Source organism: Lolium perenne, chromosome 6 (assembly GCF_019359855.2).
Source record: "Lolium perenne isolate Kyuss_39 chromosome 6, Kyuss_2.0, whole genome shotgun sequence".
Taxonomy (NCBI): Eukaryota; Viridiplantae; Streptophyta; class Magnoliopsida; order Poales; family Poaceae; genus Lolium; species Lolium perenne.
The window spans coordinates 16,183,800-16,205,216 of NC_067249.2; the positions used below are offsets into that span (position 1 = coordinate 16,183,800).

The 21,417-nt window shown below is 42.7% G+C and overlaps 1 protein-coding gene across 1 annotated transcript; it reads right to left on the minus strand.

Moving 5' to 3' along the window:
- Positions 1-4,530: 4,530 nt before the first annotated feature.
- Positions 4,531-13,776, minus strand: LOC139832306 (uncharacterized). The gene is made up of 3 exons (XM_071822034.1): positions 13,361-13,776; positions 12,595-12,804; positions 4,531-4,548 (listed from the first exon to the last, which is right to left on the minus strand). Exons 1-3 carry the CDS (start codon positions 13,616-13,618, stop codon positions 4,531-4,533), a joined length of 486 nt encoding a protein of 161 aa, XP_071678135.1. The 5' UTR covers positions 13,619-13,776.
- Between the last annotated feature and the right edge of the window lie 7,641 nt (positions 13,777-21,417).

Below are 21,417 nucleotides of genomic sequence, written 5' to 3' on the forward strand. Positions count from 1 at the left end.
TGAGAATCGTTATGTGATGGACTAGAACATCATAAATAATAAAGAGGAGTACAAAGAGAAGTCAGGACTTCAACAACAATGCAAGAATATTGTTCCAAAACCATGGGAACTGTGTCAAGAACATCAGTGCCATAGTCACATGGTAGACACACTTGAAAGTATAGGAGATATATCCTAATAAATAGGTATTCAGAGTAGCTATGTTACAATCTAGATTTAGCATGTGAAGTAGTCGTCAACAAAATGGAAGCTAAGTTAGTACTTCCAAAGAAAATTAGTTTAACCTTAGCTATCCTAGACCACTTTGTTTCAAGTTTATCTCATTGCAATTGTGCAATTAAGGTAAAGGTTGAGACAAATAGCAGACTTCCATATATAAGTGCTAAGTATCATGATATAAACCTATCTTACGTGGTGTTATATACTACACATCTCAGCCTGATGTTTAGAGATGTCTTACTCAACTATTATATTCATGCTTATTATGATGTGTATTATAAGCACACAGCTGAATCTTCTTGGATTTTTATTGGATTTTCATTGATTGACTAGATCCATACATGAAGTTAGACTTTGATATGCAAATGCATGTTGCAATATCAAGTTCTGACTTGATGCTATAGATCTAGAGGGTAATAGTATTCGTGTGAGGAAGCGACGAATACTGGAAGATTCCTAAGACAAGATGAAGGTTCATCGGAGAAATGAAGTAAAGTTGTGGGAAGTAACCACAATACTCTGAAAGAAGTACAATCAGAAACTCATGCTTACCTCAACAGAGGCGTACTTTAGTACAGAAGAAGCATGAAGGTGAAAAATATGATGATTATGGTGAAGCTCAAGCAGATCCCTAGTCATCATGGAAGAGGGAATGCATGGGAAATCACTTCGGATACTATATTCATAGTGTCAGTTAGTGGTTCTCTTGCAAAATAAACCCTGAAGAAAGGAAGATGACCTCTGAAACCATAGTAGATATAAGAAGACCACAGTTGGTATCAGAAGACCACAACTGGTATGGGATCAATACTGCGAGATAAAGTAGAAGATGTCTCATTCAGTTGATCAGAACCTATAATATAATCCATTTTTTTTGATAACAAATAGCCGCAATTGGTATCAAGTAGTCCACCATTGGATTATTTGTACCAAGGAGTTGGAAACAAATAAAATTTTGTCAGCCAAATAACTATGACCTATAAACATTTAGTCGAAGGATTCACGTCGGATGTCCACAAATTGAGTAGATATACCACAAACATTCTTCGTGAGACCTTAGAAGAAGTACAAACCATAAGTTAGACCCAGACCAATATTCTAACCATAAGCCCAATGGTTGGAAGAAAAGGAGTTGAAGACCATAAGAAAACTCTAAGGGGTAGAGTAAAGATTGAGTTGGATGTACAATAACTCAGTATTTTGAGCTAGATAGATGAAGAAGGTCTGAACTGAGAGGAAGTTCGATCTTATTTTCATAAGATTGTGAACACTACTTTCAGAAGGATGTCAGACCAGAAGCCGAGGTTTATACCTCGAGGAAGTAAGAAGTGGACTATAACTTGAGAAGTGAGTAATATTTACTCAGAAGTACGGAAGCTCAAGTAAACTAAGGTTAATGAAGTTAGATGAAGGAAACACTGAAGACCAAATGTAGCTTAAGAAGACCAAAGACCGAAGGAGATTGACCATACCAAAACTAAATACTAATTGAAAGATTCCTTTCATGGAACCTAAAGAACCAAAATAGTTATAGGTATCAAATATACTCCCTGATTTGATAGACTAAATGAGTCTAATCCATTCTTAGTGAAATAAACCGTCAAGACCATTTCCATGGTAAATACCTTACTAAGTACCATTACTATAGTTTTAGCCGGTAATGGGAAACAGAATCAACCTTATACAAGTCTTGTAGAACCAAGTTTTTGGATAAACCATTAGGAGTATGATATCCAATTAGTCCCCAGTTATGACTAGCAGCACTAGAAGAAGTTCCAATCATTGAATCTTCAATGAGAAAGGAAACAAGATTATGATATTGAAAGAAATCATGGAATTGAAGTAAGAAGCCATGGTTCAGAAGCAGACACTATTGGTTTCTAGGAAGAATCTGGACAAGGGATATATTCAATTATATCTAGTGAGATTACCACGGAGTTCGAGAAAAGTCGTAGTCTGTACAAGTCAGATCCACACTCCGAAACGTGAGAGAGTTCAAACTTCGAGGACGAAGTTTAGTTTAAGGGGTAGAGACTGTAATATCCCAGGTATTGGGGATACAAAAATAGAGGAAACGGATGTGTGCATTGCATTCATGCATAGAAAATCTGGGGAATTTTCGCGCTTTAAAGTAAAACTGTCACAGTAACTGAAGTTTCACTTGACCTTGGTAGAATTGAAGTAGCTCATCAAGTCAAGCGCTATAAACCTCAATGTGACTTTGTTAAAACCTTGTTTTGGGAAAAGATGATTTGATCTAAGGGGTTAGATCAAATGGAATTAAAACCAACATAAGAAAATATTAATTAAGGATCAACTACTTGATCTTATTAAAGATAATAACATGGTGTTTCTTGAACCAAACCTTTGAACTTAACACCAACAAAAGCTTATCATTGAACCCTAGAGATGGGAGAGGTATATAACCAGCAAAGAGATAAGAAGCAAACTCTAAATTGTTAACACTTAAAAGTTAAGCAACTACCTTGAGGTATAATTGAAGTCACTCTAAAACTAAATACCAAATATAGCAAAAACCCAAGGACCTAAGTGTATGAAATCCACACATTCTTATTATAATCATAACTTATTAAATATGTGGAATATCACAAAACTAAATTCGTTTACATTACGAATTATAGTTCAAACTATTTGAATAAAATAAACTATGTGTACTTTGAAACTTATATGATCATGCCTTGGTGAAATCAAAATCATCATTCAAAATTGGGGTATAATTCTTATTCTTGACATTTTGATCCCAATTATAATATAAATACAATCACATATAATATAGTGACTCAACCATAAGCATAAGATCATTCATAAGACATTTAGTAACAAAAGCCACTTGGCCATCCAAAAACAAATCACATGAGAGGATAATACCATGCCACATAGGATGAAAATATCTACATAGCTTGCATCCTAAGCAATGCCACCTCATGCTTAAGGGATTACTATGGATAAGAGCATGACACCCAAGCACCTTACTCATCAAATCAAAGCAAGATTCATCCACCTATGTGTCATGACACTAGAGCATGCCCAAGCCTATAAAAGGAGCCTCACACTCCATTCATTCCATCATCTTACACCATGATGTAAGAAAACCAACACATTGAGCCACTCCATAAAATAGTTAGGATCAAGATGAAGCAGCTAGGAGGTGGAGGCATGCCACAAGATGCAGGTTTATCAGAATTCCTGAAGAACAAGCTACAGAAGATAGCAAGGTAGAATTCTTAGGAAAAATATATGTTTAGCTAATCACATTAGCATCCCTTGGGTAGAATCCTAGATTATAATCCAAGTTCTTGAGGAGTGAGAAACCTAATTCTTGGGAGATAACTTAGGAAGCCAAACCTTGGTCATTATAAATTGTGTAGTGATCATCAACCCTAAGAACTTGAAGTAGAAGATATAAGCACATAAACTTTAGAGTTAAAGCCTATAAGTTATATGGTGAGAAACCATTCATCAATATGACCAAAGTTAACTATAAAAAGAACTATAACCAGTGTAGTTACTTTAATGATTAATTGAGAATAATAATAGAAGTTAATTGGTAGAAGATAAAACCAATTCCCAAATCCTTAGTAATTAGAGAAGCACATGAAATATTAAGCAAGTAACCACTTTATCATGGTTAGGGGAGATTGAACCCTAGCACATGCAATATGGTGTCACCTCATCTCACAACCTAGAGTTAAACCTCAACCCTAGTTTATGCATCACTTGGATGATCATAACTAAAAACCTAAACCTCACTTGAGACTCAAACCATGTGTCATTAGGAGAATATGACTAGAACCCTAATGGTTCATTAATTAAATCCTATGCTTCAATTATAAGACATAAGGGCCACCTAATGCTAAGTCCCATAATAAAAACCACATAAGTAGTGGTCAACCATTTATCTTTGTAACCAAGATCAATTATGATGGAACCAATATCTACTTAGATTCTTTCAAATATAATGTTAATATTATCCTTAATAAGGGGGTTGTAATAGACATCATAAAAACCCTAACAGATTGATACTCACATAAAATCATATGTGAACAACCAACTTCTTAAATAAGATAACAAGTCCTAATGATAAACTCTAAAATACCTTGAGCTGGACTTACCAACTCTAATACTTCAAATAGATTGATCCACAAGAAAAACATAAATATAAAATGAGGATATAAATCATGCTCATTTGCTATTTTGAATAAAACACAAGTATGTAATATAATGCTTGATAAGATACTTGTTTCAAATGGATTATGGGTGTAATAGTCATTTCACAACATCCAAAAGGAATTAACACAATTGAGACACCTGCCAAAAATAATAGAATTCAAATATGAATTCAATTTGGTAAATTATAAAACAGAAAATGAAAACAGAAAAAGAGAAAAAGCAGAAAGGCCTCACCTGGACCTTACCTGGCCGCAGGAGCCCAACAGCAGCCATCGACGCAGCCCCAAGCGCCAGCCCAGTAGCAGCCCAAGTCGAGCCCAACAACAGCAGCCCGTACCTCTTCATTAAAAAAATCAGGGGAGGGTCGTCCTCATCCCCTTCCTCCCGCATGCCGGCCAGCACGACGCCGTGCTCGTCTTCCTCTTCGAGCTGTCGACCTCTCCGTGCTCCACCGCGTGAGGAGGCAGGTCACTGAGCCCTATAAGTACCCTGGACAACGAAATAGCTCCGTTTCCCCTCTTCCCTCTCCTCGATTTATCTATGCCGACACCCTGGCTCCGCCAGTCTTCGTTACCGCCGGTGATAGAGACCTCCCCGAGCCAAGCGGAGCATACCATCGTGACCGCCGTCGTCGACAAGCCCAGGCCCTGGGAGGAATTGAGCTGAGACACCCGAAATCGACGCCGGTGAGATCATCTTCTCCGACACCGGCAGCTGCGAATTCCGGCGAACCAAGCCTCCCCGAGCTTCACCGAGCTCACCAACAGCCTCAGGTTGATCTTGCGCCTCTCTGGAGCTCATTATTTCGAGTTATTGATGCGATTAGCTAGCAGTAGCTTGGTGGCCGGGATTGCGCCGCCACAGAGGTGTTCGCCGGAGCCATCTCTGGTGACCTTTCGGAAGCATCGATACCACCATCGTTCTCAGAACACCGAGGGGATGCGGAAACACCTATTAGCTCATCCCGTGAGGCTGTAGAACGGCGTCGCCGCCGTGCACCGGCTCACCGGCGTTGGGCCCGAATATTGGCTTGACCCAGTCAACTGCCAACGAGGCAGCTGACTCGGATCATACCCCACCTCTCTGCGTCTTAGGGTAGAACCCAACCGGTACAATTGGTCTTTTCCATTTAATTGAAATTCCAGAAAATAGTTTAAACTTTACAAAATCATAGATAATTCATTTTAACTCAGAAAAAGGTAAATAATATATCAAAATTCTTAGAAAAGAAAAATCTATCCAATAAAAATATAAAATGAAATTTTTATTTTTAATAAAAATTTAATTATTTTATACTTGTTAATTAAGCCTTTAATTTTAATTCCAAATTTAATTAAAATTCAATAATTAATAAAAACTTCTAAAATTAATAAAAACCAGTAAGCAAATCAGGAAAATGTTAAAACTAATTTTCCTTTGATTATAATTTATTAAATCCTTAATAAGAGGATTTAAACTCTAATTAATAATTATCTTAATTATTAATTATTTAAAAATAAGAACATGTCAAATCCAATATTAATTTTTAATTCAAAGTTATTAATAACTTCAACTTTATAATAAAGTTACCAAGCTAAGAACTATATGGTGATTAAGAAACCCTAATTCCATATTGAATAAAGAACACAACCCCATAATTTCATGTGGAATCCTAAAACCCTAAATTAATTAGGAACTCTAATTCCATTATTACATGTGAACCCTAATTTGTTTCTAACCTAAACCCAAGGTTAGAACAGGTGGTCATGATACTTTAATTCAAATCATAGAGCCACCATTATCAACTAAAAGACATACATATGTTCACATAAAATGTAAGAACCCTATCACTAGTTAATTGATATACTATGTTCTCATTTAAATAAAACTTGTTGATCTAGTAGGATCAACCAAGTGTAAAACCCTAGTTCCTATTTCCAAGATCACCATCCTTAACTATCCATGATTAGCATCACACCATTGTGAGGAAACCAAATAACAACCATGCTTATTATCTTGTATTACCTAACCATACTCCACTAAACCCCACTAGTGTTGGATACTTATCAACCATCCTATTTAGGAAACCACCATTCCTTACTTAGTAGATCCAATAACAAACCCTAGACAACCTCAACCCTAATTGTAATACTTCTTATTACTTAAGAAGTATGTTCTTCAAAAGTTATTCTTTTAAAGAAAATAAGGTATCATCATCAATCCTGTCTAATAGAACCTATAAAACCTAACTAACTATCACTAGTAAGATATAACCAACCTTGGTAGCACCCATGTGTAATTAATTGCTTAAGATACTTAGGTTTAGTTCAACCTTACAAGTTCTAGCTATTGATGAATCCAACTATGTTGTGATCCATCTAATACCTACCTAGAAACTAGTTGAAAACCATAGTAAACCCTAGAACCCACAAACCTAATTATCATACTTGTTCTTTATCAAAGAACATGTTCTTCAAAAGTTATTCTTTTGAATTATATAATAAGTAATCATCAACCATGCACTATAAGACTTAAAATTGACAACTGCTCTTTACTGATTATACAACTACTATCACTTGGTGTGTATGATTATTACTATGCATTCTACCACTTGTTTATGATTCTAAAACAACACAACCCTGAATAATAACCTTGTTTGTGAATCACTCTAAAAGTGTAACACACCTTAAACAAATCATTACAACTCACTAATCCTAAATCATCGGGATTAGGTCACACTTAGAGCGATTGCATCTCATACCTATGCATTATTGCATCCTTGCCAATCTTTTAAACATCGTCCTTATCGGACGATGATGCTATTTCAGAATTTGGAGTTATCACGTATCGAAGACCTTGCCTGCATAATCTTGCAGTCAAGAAAGGCAAGTTCATCACTTGCTCATGTCATTTGAGTATTTCTATCAAATTACTTGCAAAGTACTATGGTTATCACTATTGCATAAAAACCAAAAACACTACTTTCATAACTATGAATATGACTAAGTGGTGGGCAATGGAACCATGGATTGTGTTGATATGGTGGAGGTTCCATTGCAAGGGTTATATCCATCTAGGATTAAACAACAAATGTCGCCAGTGATTCTTGTGCCATAATACCCGTGTTAACCATAAGATCCGGAGTGGGACGGAGTAGTCAAAAGTGTTTCCACCTCTCGTTCATCAACGGATGCGCTTACCGTAGCAGTTGTATCTGGCGGAACAACCGGAGGGTGGGGATCCCATTCTAATTCCCCACGGTAAAGCATTGCTTGCCATAGCAGTTGTGTCTTGCGGAACAACCGGAGGGTGGGGATCCCATTCTAATTCCCCACGGTAATGCGGTCTATGATGGGTTGCAGCTACCGGCGTAGGAGTGTATGGTAGAGCCCAGCACTGTCGTCGTGGTCGGGGTCCACCCTGAAATTACGGGAATAATGGGACCGGCGTGGACCCAGGGTCGGGGCATGCAACAAAGGGTGGGTGTTCGAGGTAGCGGAGGAACATGATTGGCTAGACCTTATACCGGGCCTCACACCAAAGGAAGTGTGGACGAGCCCGCGGCTCGGTTGGCACCAAGGTTAAGATCTCTTATGGGTAAAGCAACACACCTCTGCAGAGTGTAAAGAACCGTGACATGTCACTCCCTGTTCCGGGATATGGAACTGCGAACGCGGCCGGAAAGGAGCTCCATGAAGTTCTAGTAAACCGGTGAAGGCTGACGGACATAGTTCTTCTGAATAAAAGCAACCTTTTGAAGAGATGATTATGAAAACCTGCATTGGTATTAGACTTTCTGGTCTAATGCCATAGCTAGTGCATTAAACACCTCTTTCCTATAATGAACTTGTTGAGTACGCTCGTACTCATCCCACTCTTAAATCCCCTGCTTAGATATGGAGGCATCGAAGGAGGATCTATAGTACAACTCGAAGACCGAGGAGTCAACAACTACTTCAAGGGACAGGAACCTGTCAGAAGAGTCAACACCACATCCAATGGGGATAAAACCTAGCTTAGAAATAGAAAGGAACTAGTTTCCTAAACCTAGCTCCTATTTAGCTAGAATCTATTCATAGCCCTATAGCCAGTTAAATACTCTACAAATAGAGTTCGTGATAGGAGTAGACTACGAGTCGTTCTTCTGGAGTTATCTGCAGTTTTACCTCATTGTAAAGTAGGAGGCTGTGAGGATCTTATGGAACAGAGTCATTGTTGTAATTCTGTAGACATACCTTGGACCCGCATATGTTTCTGTTGTACCACTCTGAGCGATATAATGCTAGTGGAACGGTGTTTCATTGGTGTTATATCAGACTTGCGTACTACACCATGCAGTGGTATGCCGGGTCACCACAGTTTCCCAAGATATAGATCACGGGAGCGTCGGAATCGCTGGAAATCTTGCATCTGTCCCTAACATATCTGTACAAGTGTGATGTAAGGTTTGTCTAACCTTGCATGCACCCAACGTTGACGATTTTCGCATACATGGGCAAGCACTTGGTAAAATCCAGGATCTGTATGTGGAAACTCTAGCCATGGCTCAAACGAAGGCTATTTTATGGTAAAGTATGCCCAACCTATGGTGTCCATGTGCATATGTCCTAAACAAACCAAAGCAAAAAGAAAAGTCCATTGGTAAACGTTCTCACGGAGAAAGCTATAGGGGTAGATTTGCGGGGTCCCCGCCCTAGGGTTTCCTAAGATACAGACCACCGGAGCGTCGGAATCGCTGGAAAACTTGCATATGCCTCTAACATATGTGTACAAGTGTGATGTAAGGTTTGTATAACCTTGCATGTACCCGGCGTTGACGATTTTCGCATACATGGGCTAGCACTTGGTAAAATCCAGGATCTATATGTGGAAACTCCTGCTACGGCTCAAATGGAGCCCATTTTATGGTAAAGTATGCACAACCTATGGTTTCCATATACATATGTCCTAAACAAACCAAAGAAAATAAAAAGTCCATTGGTAAACCCTCACACGAAGAAAGCTATAGAGGTAGATCTGCAGGGTCCTCGCACGGCCATACTGCATGTCCCGTCGGCCCCGTTTTTCATAGTTGGCAAAGTAAACGAAGTCAAAAAGTCGCGCAGAGCCGCGTGGCGTCATTTTATGTGTCCTAGTAACCACTACAAAATTCGGAATTGGGATACGGCAGTTATCTTGAAAAACCCTTCACGAATAGGGCTATCACGTTCGGAGTTCTATGGCTTTTAGGGGAAATGAGTAGGAAACGGCCTGTGGCACCACATAGTTTGTCGGAACGAGGCCATATTTCTCATGTACGTGGGCCTTAGGATGGGAAGCAAGGCCCCGGTCGCGGATTTCCAATCCGACCTACGGGCGACGGTGTTTCCATTTTTGGGTGCCGAAACGGCCTTTTTTTTGTGTGAAGCACCTACATGGTGTGCATTTTAGTATTGCGCGAGACCTCCGTGCAGTGCTAGGATACCTCCTACGCACCAACTATCGCATGCCATATGCCATATGCGCGCGCTGTCCATCTGGGAATCCCCCCGCTTCCTGCGGTGTCCCGCCGAATCCGCTGGAAACTGACCGGATTTGAGGGCCACACTTTCCTTCGCTCAATAAATCCTAGGAATTTTTTTAAGTCTACGACGTGTCATTTTATGTGATAAATGTTTTTCGTTTAGCGTGTTGGCGGACGGGTACACCCGCGCGCCCGGTACGGTCATACCGCATGTCCCGTCGGCCCCGTTTTTGCACAGTTGGCAAAGTAAACGAAGTCAAAAAGTCGCGCGGAGCCGCGTGGCGTTATTTTATGCGTCCTAGTAACCACTGCAAAAGACGGAATTGGGATATAGAAATTATCTTGAAAACCCCATCACGAATAGGACTATCACGTCCGGAGTTCTATGGCTTTTAGGGGAAATGAGTAGTAAACGGCCCGTGCCACCACATAGTTTGTCGGAACGAGGCCATATTTTGCACGTGCGTGGGCCTTAGGATGGGAAGCAAGGCCCCGGTCGTAGATTTCCAATCCGACCTACGGGCGATGGTGTTTCCATTTTCGGGGTGCCGGAACGACCTTTTTTTGTGAAGCGGCTACATGGTGTGCATTTTAGTATTGCGCAAGACCTCCGCGCAGTGGCAGGATACCTCCTACACACCACCTATCACATGCCATATGCGCGCGCTGGCCATCTGGGAATCGCACCTGCTTCCTGCGGTGTCCCACCGAATCCGCTAGAAACTGACCGGATTTGAACTAGGGCCACACTTTCCTTCGCTCAATAAATACCAGGAAAAATGTTTTTAGGTCTACGACACATCATTTTATGTGCTAAATGTTTTCCGTTTAGCGCGTTGGTGGACGGGTGCACCCGCGCGCCCGGTACGGCCATACCGCATGGGCCCCGTTTTACACAGTTGTCATTTTGACGAAGTCAAAAAGTCACGCGGAGCCACGTGGCGTCATTTTATGTGTAGTAACTACTGCAAACGATGAAATTGAGGTAAGATGATCTACGGGGTAAATCTACGGGGCTCTAAAATTAGGGTTTCATGTACTGGAGGGAATTTTGAGGTAAGATGATATAATTATTCGTACTACTTGTTCCTATGACATAAATAAACGCAAAGTTGGAGTAAAGTTCATAGGGGCACCGTCGTTGGAGGCCAGACAAAGGGGTAGACCGCATGGTCAAAGGGGTAGACCGCACAGTCAAAGGGGTGGACCGCGCGGTCGATTTAACGTCGACGCGGTCAAAATTTGTATATGAACCTATTATTATATATAGTCAGAAAAATAAATAAGAGGAAAAACAAAAAGGAAAAAAGGAGAAAAAAGAAAAAAGGCTATGCCTAGGGTGGCCCTCGGCATAGAGCCGGCCCTTGGCATAGGGCGGGCGCGCCGGACCGGTTAGCAGCGCTGGTCGAGCCAGACCAGCACGCTAACCCTAAACGGCCCCCGACCGCTGCGTGCCCGAGCAGCCCCCGACCCCCGCGTGCCCGCCGCCGCCTTCCGCCCGCTGCCGCCACCTTTCCCGCCCGCCGCCGCCTGCGCCGCACCTCACCGCGCCGCCGCCACCTTCTCGCCTGCCCGAGCCCGCGCCCGGCTGCTCGAGCCGTCCCCACTTTCCCTAGCTGCGCCGCCTCCGCACCCGCCCCCGGCCCGCACCCGATCGGCCACCTCCGCCTCCGCCCCTGCCCCTGGCCTGCACCCGACCAACCACCTCCGCACCCCGGCCCCCGGCCCCTGACGCCGCTGCCCCCGACGCCGCTGCCCCCTGCGCACCATGGCAGGCAGTGAGTAATCTCACTTTTTATGCATTTTTTTCTTGGGATTTCTATTTTCGTGCCCTCGGTTCCTTAGTTGTACTCAGTTTTCCCCAGCCCCTTAGTTTTTCCTCACTTTTCCCCAAGTCCTTGTTTGAAACCCGCAGAAGGCAGCTCAGACGGCAGGATTCCCGTTAAGTTGACCGCTCCGTTCTGACGTGTGGGGCCGCGTCGTGTGGGCCCGCGTCGCGTGGGGCTGGTAGAAAGGGACCGCGTGGGACAGGACGAGATTGCGTTTGGTTGCACGTGAGCAGGAGCTGGGTTTTGTCTCTCTCGGCCATTGGCATTTCCCTTTTAAGAGTACCTTTTCTGCCTCCTTCTCTCTGCCTTTTTTCACATAATTAGTATCAAATCTAGAGAAGCTTGCATTTCTGTCTTTCTTCAATTATTATTTGTGCCTTTTGGCCCTGGTTGTTTTCCCAATATGGCAGCAAATCTAGTAGGGAGCCCAATCTAGTACTCCATCTGGTCCATATGTATGTAGTTAAATCTAGAAGCAAATCTACAGGGAATGTACGATAAATTCACAAGGTCATATAGTAGAATAGGGATAGATAATATAGATAATAAGCTGCATTCAGCAGCCAAACATAGTAGGGTTCGAGGTTCTTCACAGCAGACAAAGACCATCATACTAACAACATAACAACGAGGGATCCCTAACTAACAACAAAGGGATCCCAACAACAAAATGGAGGAGGCAGCAGCAGCACACGTCCAGGACTCCGCCTACCCCATCTGCCTCTGCCTCCACTTGTTGCTCCCCTTGGGAGCCTTGGGCTTGAGCGGAGGCATGCGCCCGCCGGAGATCTCCACCCGCTGGATGCTGCGGAGGTGCATGCCGAGCGCCAAGTGCTTGGCGCGGAAGGAGTTGGGGTTCACCGACGCGCCGACCTTGGGGTTGGTGTGGCCGATGTTCTCGGCATGCGTGAGGACGCAGCTGAAGTCGATGCCGCCGAGCCTCCTAGTGCAGAAGGGGCACCTGTAGACACCCTTGGCGACGTCGAGGTAGGAGACATACTGGCCGACCTGCAGCCTCCGCAGCACCTGGCGAGTCTTGACGTCATGGTGCTCGTCGTCGCTGCCGACGTCGCTGCCAGACAGCTGATCCATATCAAACGGGAATTTATTAGTGAATGAGTTGCAAACGTGCATGATAACAAAGTTAGGAAAAACAGAGGCAGCCTCAGTTAGAGTGGACACGATTATATGTCTACAGGGACGGTGTAAGCGAACCAAAGCTCATGCACAACAGATTTGTACACAGAAATGGTTCGCTGAACCCTCCCTGTAAAAATCTGTGCCCACCGATTCATCATAGGCAAAGAAACAGATTCCAGATCTGAACTTGAACACATTCCAGATTATTTGCAAAATTAAACGGTTGATATCTTTTGATTCGTGCATAAAATAACTGATTGAGATCCTATGATTACTTGCATAAATTAACTGATTGAGATCCCATTATTACTTGCATAAATTAACCGAACGGCCGAAACCCAAATCTTGAACGAAATCAAGGAGGGATCAAAGCAAAATGGAATAAAATCGGCGCAAATATTAGCCCAATACTCATCCATCCACAGATCCATCTACACCAGCACAAATAGGGTTCAAAAAGGAATGGGGAACAAAAAAGGAAGCAAACCGTAGTTATTACCTCGTTCCATGGGTCCTCTATGGAGGTGTCGTAGCGGTTCGGGGGCGGGACGTACGGCACCGGCTCGTAGGGGTCCCATCCCGGTGGGATCTGACCGCGACCGGCGGCAGCAGCCTCCGATGCACCGGCGGAGGCGGCGGCGACGTCCGTTGAGGGGACGGCGGCGACGTCCGTTGAGGGGACGGCGTCGAAGAGGGAGGCGTCGCGCTTGGAGCCGACGGCGCCGTGGACGATGGGATTGGCATTCTCCTTGTCCATCTCGCCCGGCAGAGGAGAGGGAGAGGGAGAGGGTTTTTTGCTTTGGAGAAGATGATGGGACGTGAGAGAGGCGGCGTTGCGTAGGCGAGTGAGAGTGACAGAGATAGTGGGAGGAGGCGTCTATAAAGGCTAGTGGTGGTTAATGCGACCCGCGTCCTACGCGTCCACCGCTGCACGTCTGCTCGTCTTGGTCTTCTGCAATGCGCCACGCGTCCACGATTGCAAGTCTTGGACTTCTGGACCGCGACCGGCGTCTACGCGTCAAATATTGCACGTCTTTCATTTCTGCACCGCAACACGCGTCCTCGAGTCTAACCCTGAAAATTTAGATATACTCAGCTATAACCTCGAGCATTATACTAGCATTTTTTGTGTGCTCGGTTTTCCCCTTGAGTGCTAGTACGGCTAGTGCAATATGCTCGATTTACCCTCAAGTAGCTGGTCAACAGACAGTCAACAAATGGGATTAACTAGTTAAATGAGTCATTTAATGTGCAAAAATTCCGAAAAATAGTGGCACATACTCATGGAGTCTTTACCACAAATTTCCAGTTCTCAAAACATAGATAAGTCATAGATAAATCAAGTTTTACCACAAATTGCCACTTCTCAAAGGCCTTCTCAAATCACCTAGTAGCTATGAAGGTGCATGGTTTTCCACAATAAGCCCTTCCCAAAACAGCTTTCCCCAAAACATACTTTGTCTAAATGAGGCCACAATTCTCACACTCATGTATATTTGTATTGCAAATAGTTTGAGATAGGCCAAGATGGGTTTTATTCTACAAAACACGCATTTTTCATTTTTTAAATCTCATATTTGAATCCCTTAGTCTGTTTATTACATAGGTGCCCTTGGTTTCTTGATACTACTCAGTTTTGCCCTCTCCCTCCACAAATTCTCTCACACGTGCAACATTGCCCTGATTGGTCTAGCCCATGTCACGCGGATCGTGCCCGCCGACCGTTGATCGTATGATCTAACGGCAGGATAACCCCTCCCTCTCTCTGTCGGCGGTTACCTTCCACTCTCTAAGTTTGCTAAATGGCGGTTTTCTGTATTTATTTTCACGCGCTAAAAATTATAAACTCTTTTAGGCATTACTTTTCACGCAAAAAATGATAAACCATCACCGATTTGTTGTAGCCATAAATTTTCACGCAAAAAATGATAAACCGTCACCGATTTGTTGTAGCCATTAATTTTCACGAAAATCCCAAATGATAAACCATCACCGATTTGTTGTAGCCATTACTTTTCACGCAAAAAATGATAGACCATCACCGATTTCTTGTAGCCATTACTATTCACGGTAAAAATGATAAACGAACCAATCTATCTATCTCTCGTATTTGAAGTTTGGAAGGGTTCACCATCTAGTTATGTTAACTTTCGAGGTTTTGATCTGAAAACAAATGGGTATTATAAAGGGAAATAAAAGTTCAAAAAATGTAAAAACGAAACAATCTACCTATCTTTGTATAGAAGATCGTACGTATGATTTTGAGGTCATTTAGAGAAGGTAGAAAAAAATCCCTTTTGAGAAGGTCGAAAAACCTAACTTGTTACAAAAGCTGGTTTCAGTGAGACCTAACCAAATTTGGCATACATTATGCCATATCTATAACAACAAGGAATATCTAAAAGGGAAAGTTTCACAAAATTTGAAATTTATGGCGAAAATGATGCCATACATGATGCTGTTTTTCGAGGTTTTGACCTGAAAATCAATTGGATATTATAAAGGGAAATAAAAAGTTCAAAAAATATAAAACGAAACAATCTATCTATCTATGTATAGAAGATCAGCTGTATGAAATTTGAGGTCATTTAGAGGAGGTAGAATAAATCACCTTGTTAGAAAAGCTGGTTTCAGTGAGACGAAACGGCATGCGTTTAAGCAAAGTGATTTTTTCGAACATCTCCAAATGATCCCAAATTTGCCATACATGATGCCATACGTGTAACAACAAGGAACCCTATCTAAAAAGTGTCAAAAAGTTTGCCCAAACGTATAGCTCTAAAAAAAAGAACCTCACCATGGCGCTAGTATAATTTTGGGCTTACTTACAAGCTTTCGTTACCTAACCTTCAACACGAAACTTGTTTCAAATCACTTTTGGCGTACAAGAAACAAATCCCTCCTTGATTCGAGCACCACAGCCTCCAAACTTTGCCGATGCCGATATCGGCATGGTCAGAACGGCTATGCTCGACGCCAGTGCTAGGTCACCGTCGGGATATGCACCCTCAATCCCGTCCCCTCATTCGATCACTGACACACCAGAGATACCACCGAGGCCAATGCCGAACGTACATGCTGATGCCAATGCCGAACATGCATCCACGCCGATGTGGGCACGGCCACGCCGCCCCGCTATGTTGGACGCCACAGACCACCGCGAGGTCTTTCCCTTCGCCACCACACTCTTCTAGCACCCATCTATACACGCCAGAAAGGAGAGACACTAGTTTTCTCTACATTGCTCGCGTTCGTGTCGGACACGGTCAGTCAAAGTTTTGAGGTAGTCGTCGATGTCGTTGACCATTTCTTCTCTTCTTTGCATGGTTAAACGCGTCTAGTTCATATCTATCTAATGCGTCTGGTCTCGCCTCATGCAGTTCTTTGTGGACGTCGATCTCATCTCGGCACTCCGCAGGCCACCTCCTCCGTGCCATCGCTGTAGAGCTCCGTTTAAAAATCTAATCCTACCCGTGTATTGCCCCTTGTATCAGCGCCATGGCCCCACTTGTCATTTGATATAGCGAAGCCCCACTCGTTCGCGTTTTGGTCAGGGATACAGCGATGCTTACGGTCAAACAAAGATGGATGGTCTAACGTGTCTTTGCAGGCTCTACGTGGCCCCACTAGTCAGAAGATAACGGTCAACCGTCGGGCAACCGGGCGTTACATCACGTGTGATGGTTTCAGACAAACGCTTGGGTAAAACTGAGGAAAAACTAAGGAGCTGGGGAAAACTGAGCACAACTAAGGACCCGAGGGCACGAAAATAGAAATCCCTTTTTTCTTTTCTAGCTATTTAGTATTAGGAAATATAAATAGACATGATTAATTTGTGAAAACGAAATAGGGTTGGAAATACAAATAGCATTGACTAATTTTAATTTGTGAAAATTAGGCCCCGTTGTGACCGCCCTGTCGTTACCGCCCCGTCGTGGCCTCCGTGTCATCGTGTCCGCGATTCTCTCCGTCCGCCGAGGGTGAGCTAAAACTCCGACTCCCCTCCTCTTCATTTTTCATGTCACTAGATTTAATTTCCCAGTCAAGTTGCGTAACCTAGGTGTCATTTCCTGTCCACAGGCGTTACGTGGATAAATATGCATTAGTGGTCGGCATATTTTGAACCGTAACGCTTGCGGCATTTACGGGACAGTTGGATGATGCGTAGTTGGGTACGGTCTCCATGCTCTGACCCGGTCCAAGTCAGGATTTCGGCAGCACCTCCCCGTTGTTCTCCGGATGCACATCCTCTCGGCTTTTTGCCGAGACGTGTATCAGGAGAGCAGCGGGGAGGTGCTGCCGAAATTCTAATTTAGATCGGGGTAGAGCATGAAGAACGTAGCCAACTAAGGATCCGACGGCTGCTAGGAGCCCACCTAGTAGAGATGTAGGTTGATGCATGTGTTTCGCTTGGTAAAATAAATAAAAAAATGATGCATTTAATTTCCTATTTGATATAAATGCTATGTTTGTGGTTTGGCTCCCAATGAAGCAGAGGATGGCTGATAATGGATGGATGTACATCGAGCGTGTTAGTGCGACTGAGAAAACAGCTGAGTGGACAAGGAAGACCCATTTTCTAGTGAATGAGTTAGTGCGTGGTACAAAGGGGCTGGTTCAGGCACTATGCCCCTGTGTTCGCTTCCTGAAGCATCTCCCTCGTGGAAAGGATGAAATGTATAGACACCTTCTGCAATATGGGTATTTGCCTGGGTACATCACGCAAGTTGACTTTGATGAGCGCGAACGTGACATAGGTGAGGTGATGCGGCAGCGGCTCAATGGTAATGAGTACGATGGAATTAGAGTTTCTAGATGATCGCGTCCATGCCGATGCCCCGGATTCGCCACCTCCAGAACCGGAGGCGCCGCCAGAACCGGAGGAACTAGAGCCAGCCGCGAAGTCCTTCTATGGTATGATTGCCGCGGCTAAGAAGCCTCTGTACAAGGGCGCCGCGATTTCTCAGCTCGATGCCATCTCCCAATGTCTAGCCGACAAGACCCGGTACAACACCACCCGTGAGGGCTTCGAAGCAAGTGTGAAAACAACTGGTAACATATTGCCCAAAGATCATTGTCTGCCTAAAAGCCTGCACGAGACGAGGAGAATGATGAAGGACCTCAACATGGATTATGAAAAGATAGACTGTTGTACGAAAGGCTGCGTTCTATTTTGGAGACAGTTTGCGGAGGATACTGTCCCATCTATAAGCAGTCTAGGTATGAAGAGGTAATGGGAAAGGATGGTTAGATGAGGCAGTCAAGCACCGCAAAGTCGATTCTTCGATATCTCCCATTCATAAAAAGAATCCAACGGCTTTACATGCACGAGGAGCACTTCTATCATTTGCCATTTTGTGTCTCACTGACATGTGGTGGTCATGTGACAAATAATAGACACTTTAAAGAAAAGTATGGCAAATCATGAAATATTCCCTAAACATATATGACGTGGCACAAGTATGGGAAAAGATTCAAGGACGAAAACAAACAATTGAAGATGGAACATCCATCCGATGGTACGGCATGGAAGAACTTCGATAAGAAATTCCCCCTTGCGGCAGCTGAGGCTCGGAATGTTAGAATTGCGATAGCAACAGATGGCTTCAATCCATATGGTATATCGACTGCCAATTACAGTTGCTGGCCCGTGTTTGTTATTCCGCTCAATCTCCCTCGCGGAGTCCTAATGACGAGGAAGACCATGTTTCTGTTGCTGGCCTGGCTGCCCTTAACGGCGACGGCGCACCGGGGACGCTACGCCGAGGGTCCTCGTCACTGTCGGTGTAGGCGGCGTACGCCGGCTTACGCCGGCTTACGCCGACGGCGCAGCGAGCTCTGCCGAGGGACGTGGCCGCCACCGAGCTACGCCGAGGGCTGCTGTCGGCGTAGCCTACGCCGAGGGCCAGGCATGGCTACGCCGAGGGTGGCCGTCGGCATACGGGACGATTCCTGTAGTGAGTTTTGAACTTTTCGTTGATTCATCGGAGTATTCTTTACATATACTACCTCCGTTTTAAGGAATAAGAATAAGGTGCACACGTATTCCAAGACGAACTTTGACCATAAAAATTAAACAAAAAAATCTTGATTATATTATATGTAATTAGTATCGTTGGATTCGTATTGAAAAGCACTTTTTAATGATACTAATTTCATACAAATAATGTTTATCTATATGAAGTAATTCTTGGTCAAACAAAAAGCTCGTAAAATGAGAACACCTTATTTCTTGAATCGGAGGTAGTACTACGTATGAATTAAACATGCATTTGTTTATTATTGTCGTATCCTTGTCTTGGTGACATTTGAGTTGGCCGAAAAGTTAATGCTGTACGTGGATTTTTTTTCCTAGCAAATCGTGCAATACGCATGCATGTGCTTACCAATATGTACTGATTGTTGTCTGCTCTTGAGGATGTTGGCCACTCTCGGTGTTGATCCTCTCACCGTCTCAGGAAGGCCTAACTTGTGGAGCTCTGTGTTTTCTCTCAAACCAGAGCTCGTGGTGTTCCTGACTTTCGGCTTATAAGTAAGCATAAGGTGATGCACTAGCTGTTCAATCAGTTCGCCTTGAGTGAACCCTCTCAAAATATAAGATACTCCTTTGCACCCGGAGTACACTTAACTTTGCACGATTTCAATTTTGACCATTAATATATATTAAAGGGTAATGAAAGGTACACCTAACTTTGCACGATTTTGATTTTGACCACTAACATATATCAAAGGGTATGGATTGGAAATACTAGTCGAATGCTTCTGCGTTTCCACGATCACTTAAATTTCTTGTCCTCCAACACATGTAAATAGTATAACTAGTGACTCTCTCTCTCCCCACCTATGTGGTTCATATTATGTACCACACTCCAAAAACACCAACATCGTACTTTTCGTTTGTGTTTATATTGCATCATCGCTTGTCCCAAAGAAGAATATGTTTCGTCCTTCTATCTTCTCCCACTTTCCTGGCTCCCTCAATTGGTCTATTGGACCATTATCCGTCCTCGTTTTAAATGAGAGAAGGAGATCCCACAATTTACCATCTCCTCTAAAAACAATGGATCAATGCAGAACTCTCTTGAATCAAACAGAAGATCCCATGTTTCACCCCTTTTCTTCAAAAATAATGAATCAATGGGCGTTGAAGATTCAGTTACCAACATATCTTAATGTGCAATATACAAATAAGTATATTGATGTACAACACTTAAGCATTTGTTAATTCAAATTCCTTTGAAATGCATTTGGGCTAGGAATTATGCAAATCTTGATGCATCCACACCATCACGTCATGAATCATTCAGCATATAACAGTGCAAAGAATCGAAAGGATGACATGCATATGTCTCCTCCTTCATATATATAAAAACATATAAATCATAAGTGTGCACAAGAACCTGAGAATTGTCGTCATCGTGCTAGGAGTGCAGGATGTCATAGTTGACGAGCCTAGACGATGCCACAATCATGCCGAGAAGACGTCATTTTCAATCCTGTTGATACTTAATGGTGAGGAGACGAGGAGCAAGCAGATGAACTTAATGGCCAGCACACATAAATATGTGCTAAACATGATACACCGGAAACTTACCGAACTCCTGTTAATACTCAGGTTGGCTAGTCAGTGGCAAACTGGCAATGGGTTTTCTCATTTGGATGATGCGTTGTGTATAAATAATAGTAGTCGACACTCCTCCCTGGACTTGACAATATTCCCGTTAAATTCTATCAACATTGATGGGAAATTGTGAAGTATGATGTAATGCATATTTTCCATGAGGCCCTCGTCATTGATCCGGTGCAGGACGTTATCGATCTTTGAGCATAGATCGCAAACATCATCATGGTGGGCAGGGCAGAGATGGCCGGTCAAAACCAACTATATGTAGTAAGTAGTACCGCATTATTATGCTCAAATCAAAACAGTATGCACAAATAAAGACATGCAATTCAGAAGGAACATGACTAATTGGTGTCTGTAACAATTTTCAACCTGAAGAAGCAATCATAGAGACAATGGTTAGACCTTTTTATTATTGAAAAACTAGTTCTGATAAATATGATATTTCAATATCGTAATTATGTTTGTCCCTCAAAATAAAATATTTCAATATACATGCCTTTTGCGTCCTATCACTCCGTGTTCTGATAAATATGCAGGCTTGTCAATTTTATTTGATTGATGCACATAAAAACCCAATCAATGTGCACTAGAAGAAATATGACTTGATTGTTTTAAAAAAATTCTCAGAGATTGTCTAACTAAAATGTATAATGATTTTGAGTAGCATTTTTGAAACGTTTTCTAGATTTTCACAATCAGATGTTATTACCTTTCTTAGATTTATTATGTCACAAAAATTCCATGTGTTCGTATTCAAGTATTGTTATGCTGAGAAAAATAATCTTTTTATATCTCCAAGGGGTACAAATGTGATTGGAATACACATGAAGACAGAAATCTGGGGTCACATGAAACCAAATAAAATGGAGAAACTATGCTAAGTGCTCTTTGGCACAACAAAATGACAAATGAAACATTTAACCATGATA

Coding starts and splice junctions, on each gene's coding strand:
- LOC139832306 (XM_071822034.1), bottom strand. CDS start 13,618: ATGGACAAGGAGAATGCCAATCCCATCGTCCACGGCGCCGTCGGCTCC. Junction 12,805..13,360: donor TAGAGGACCCATGGAACGAG/GTAATAACTACG, acceptor GATATGGATCAG/CTGTCTGGCAGCGACGTCGG.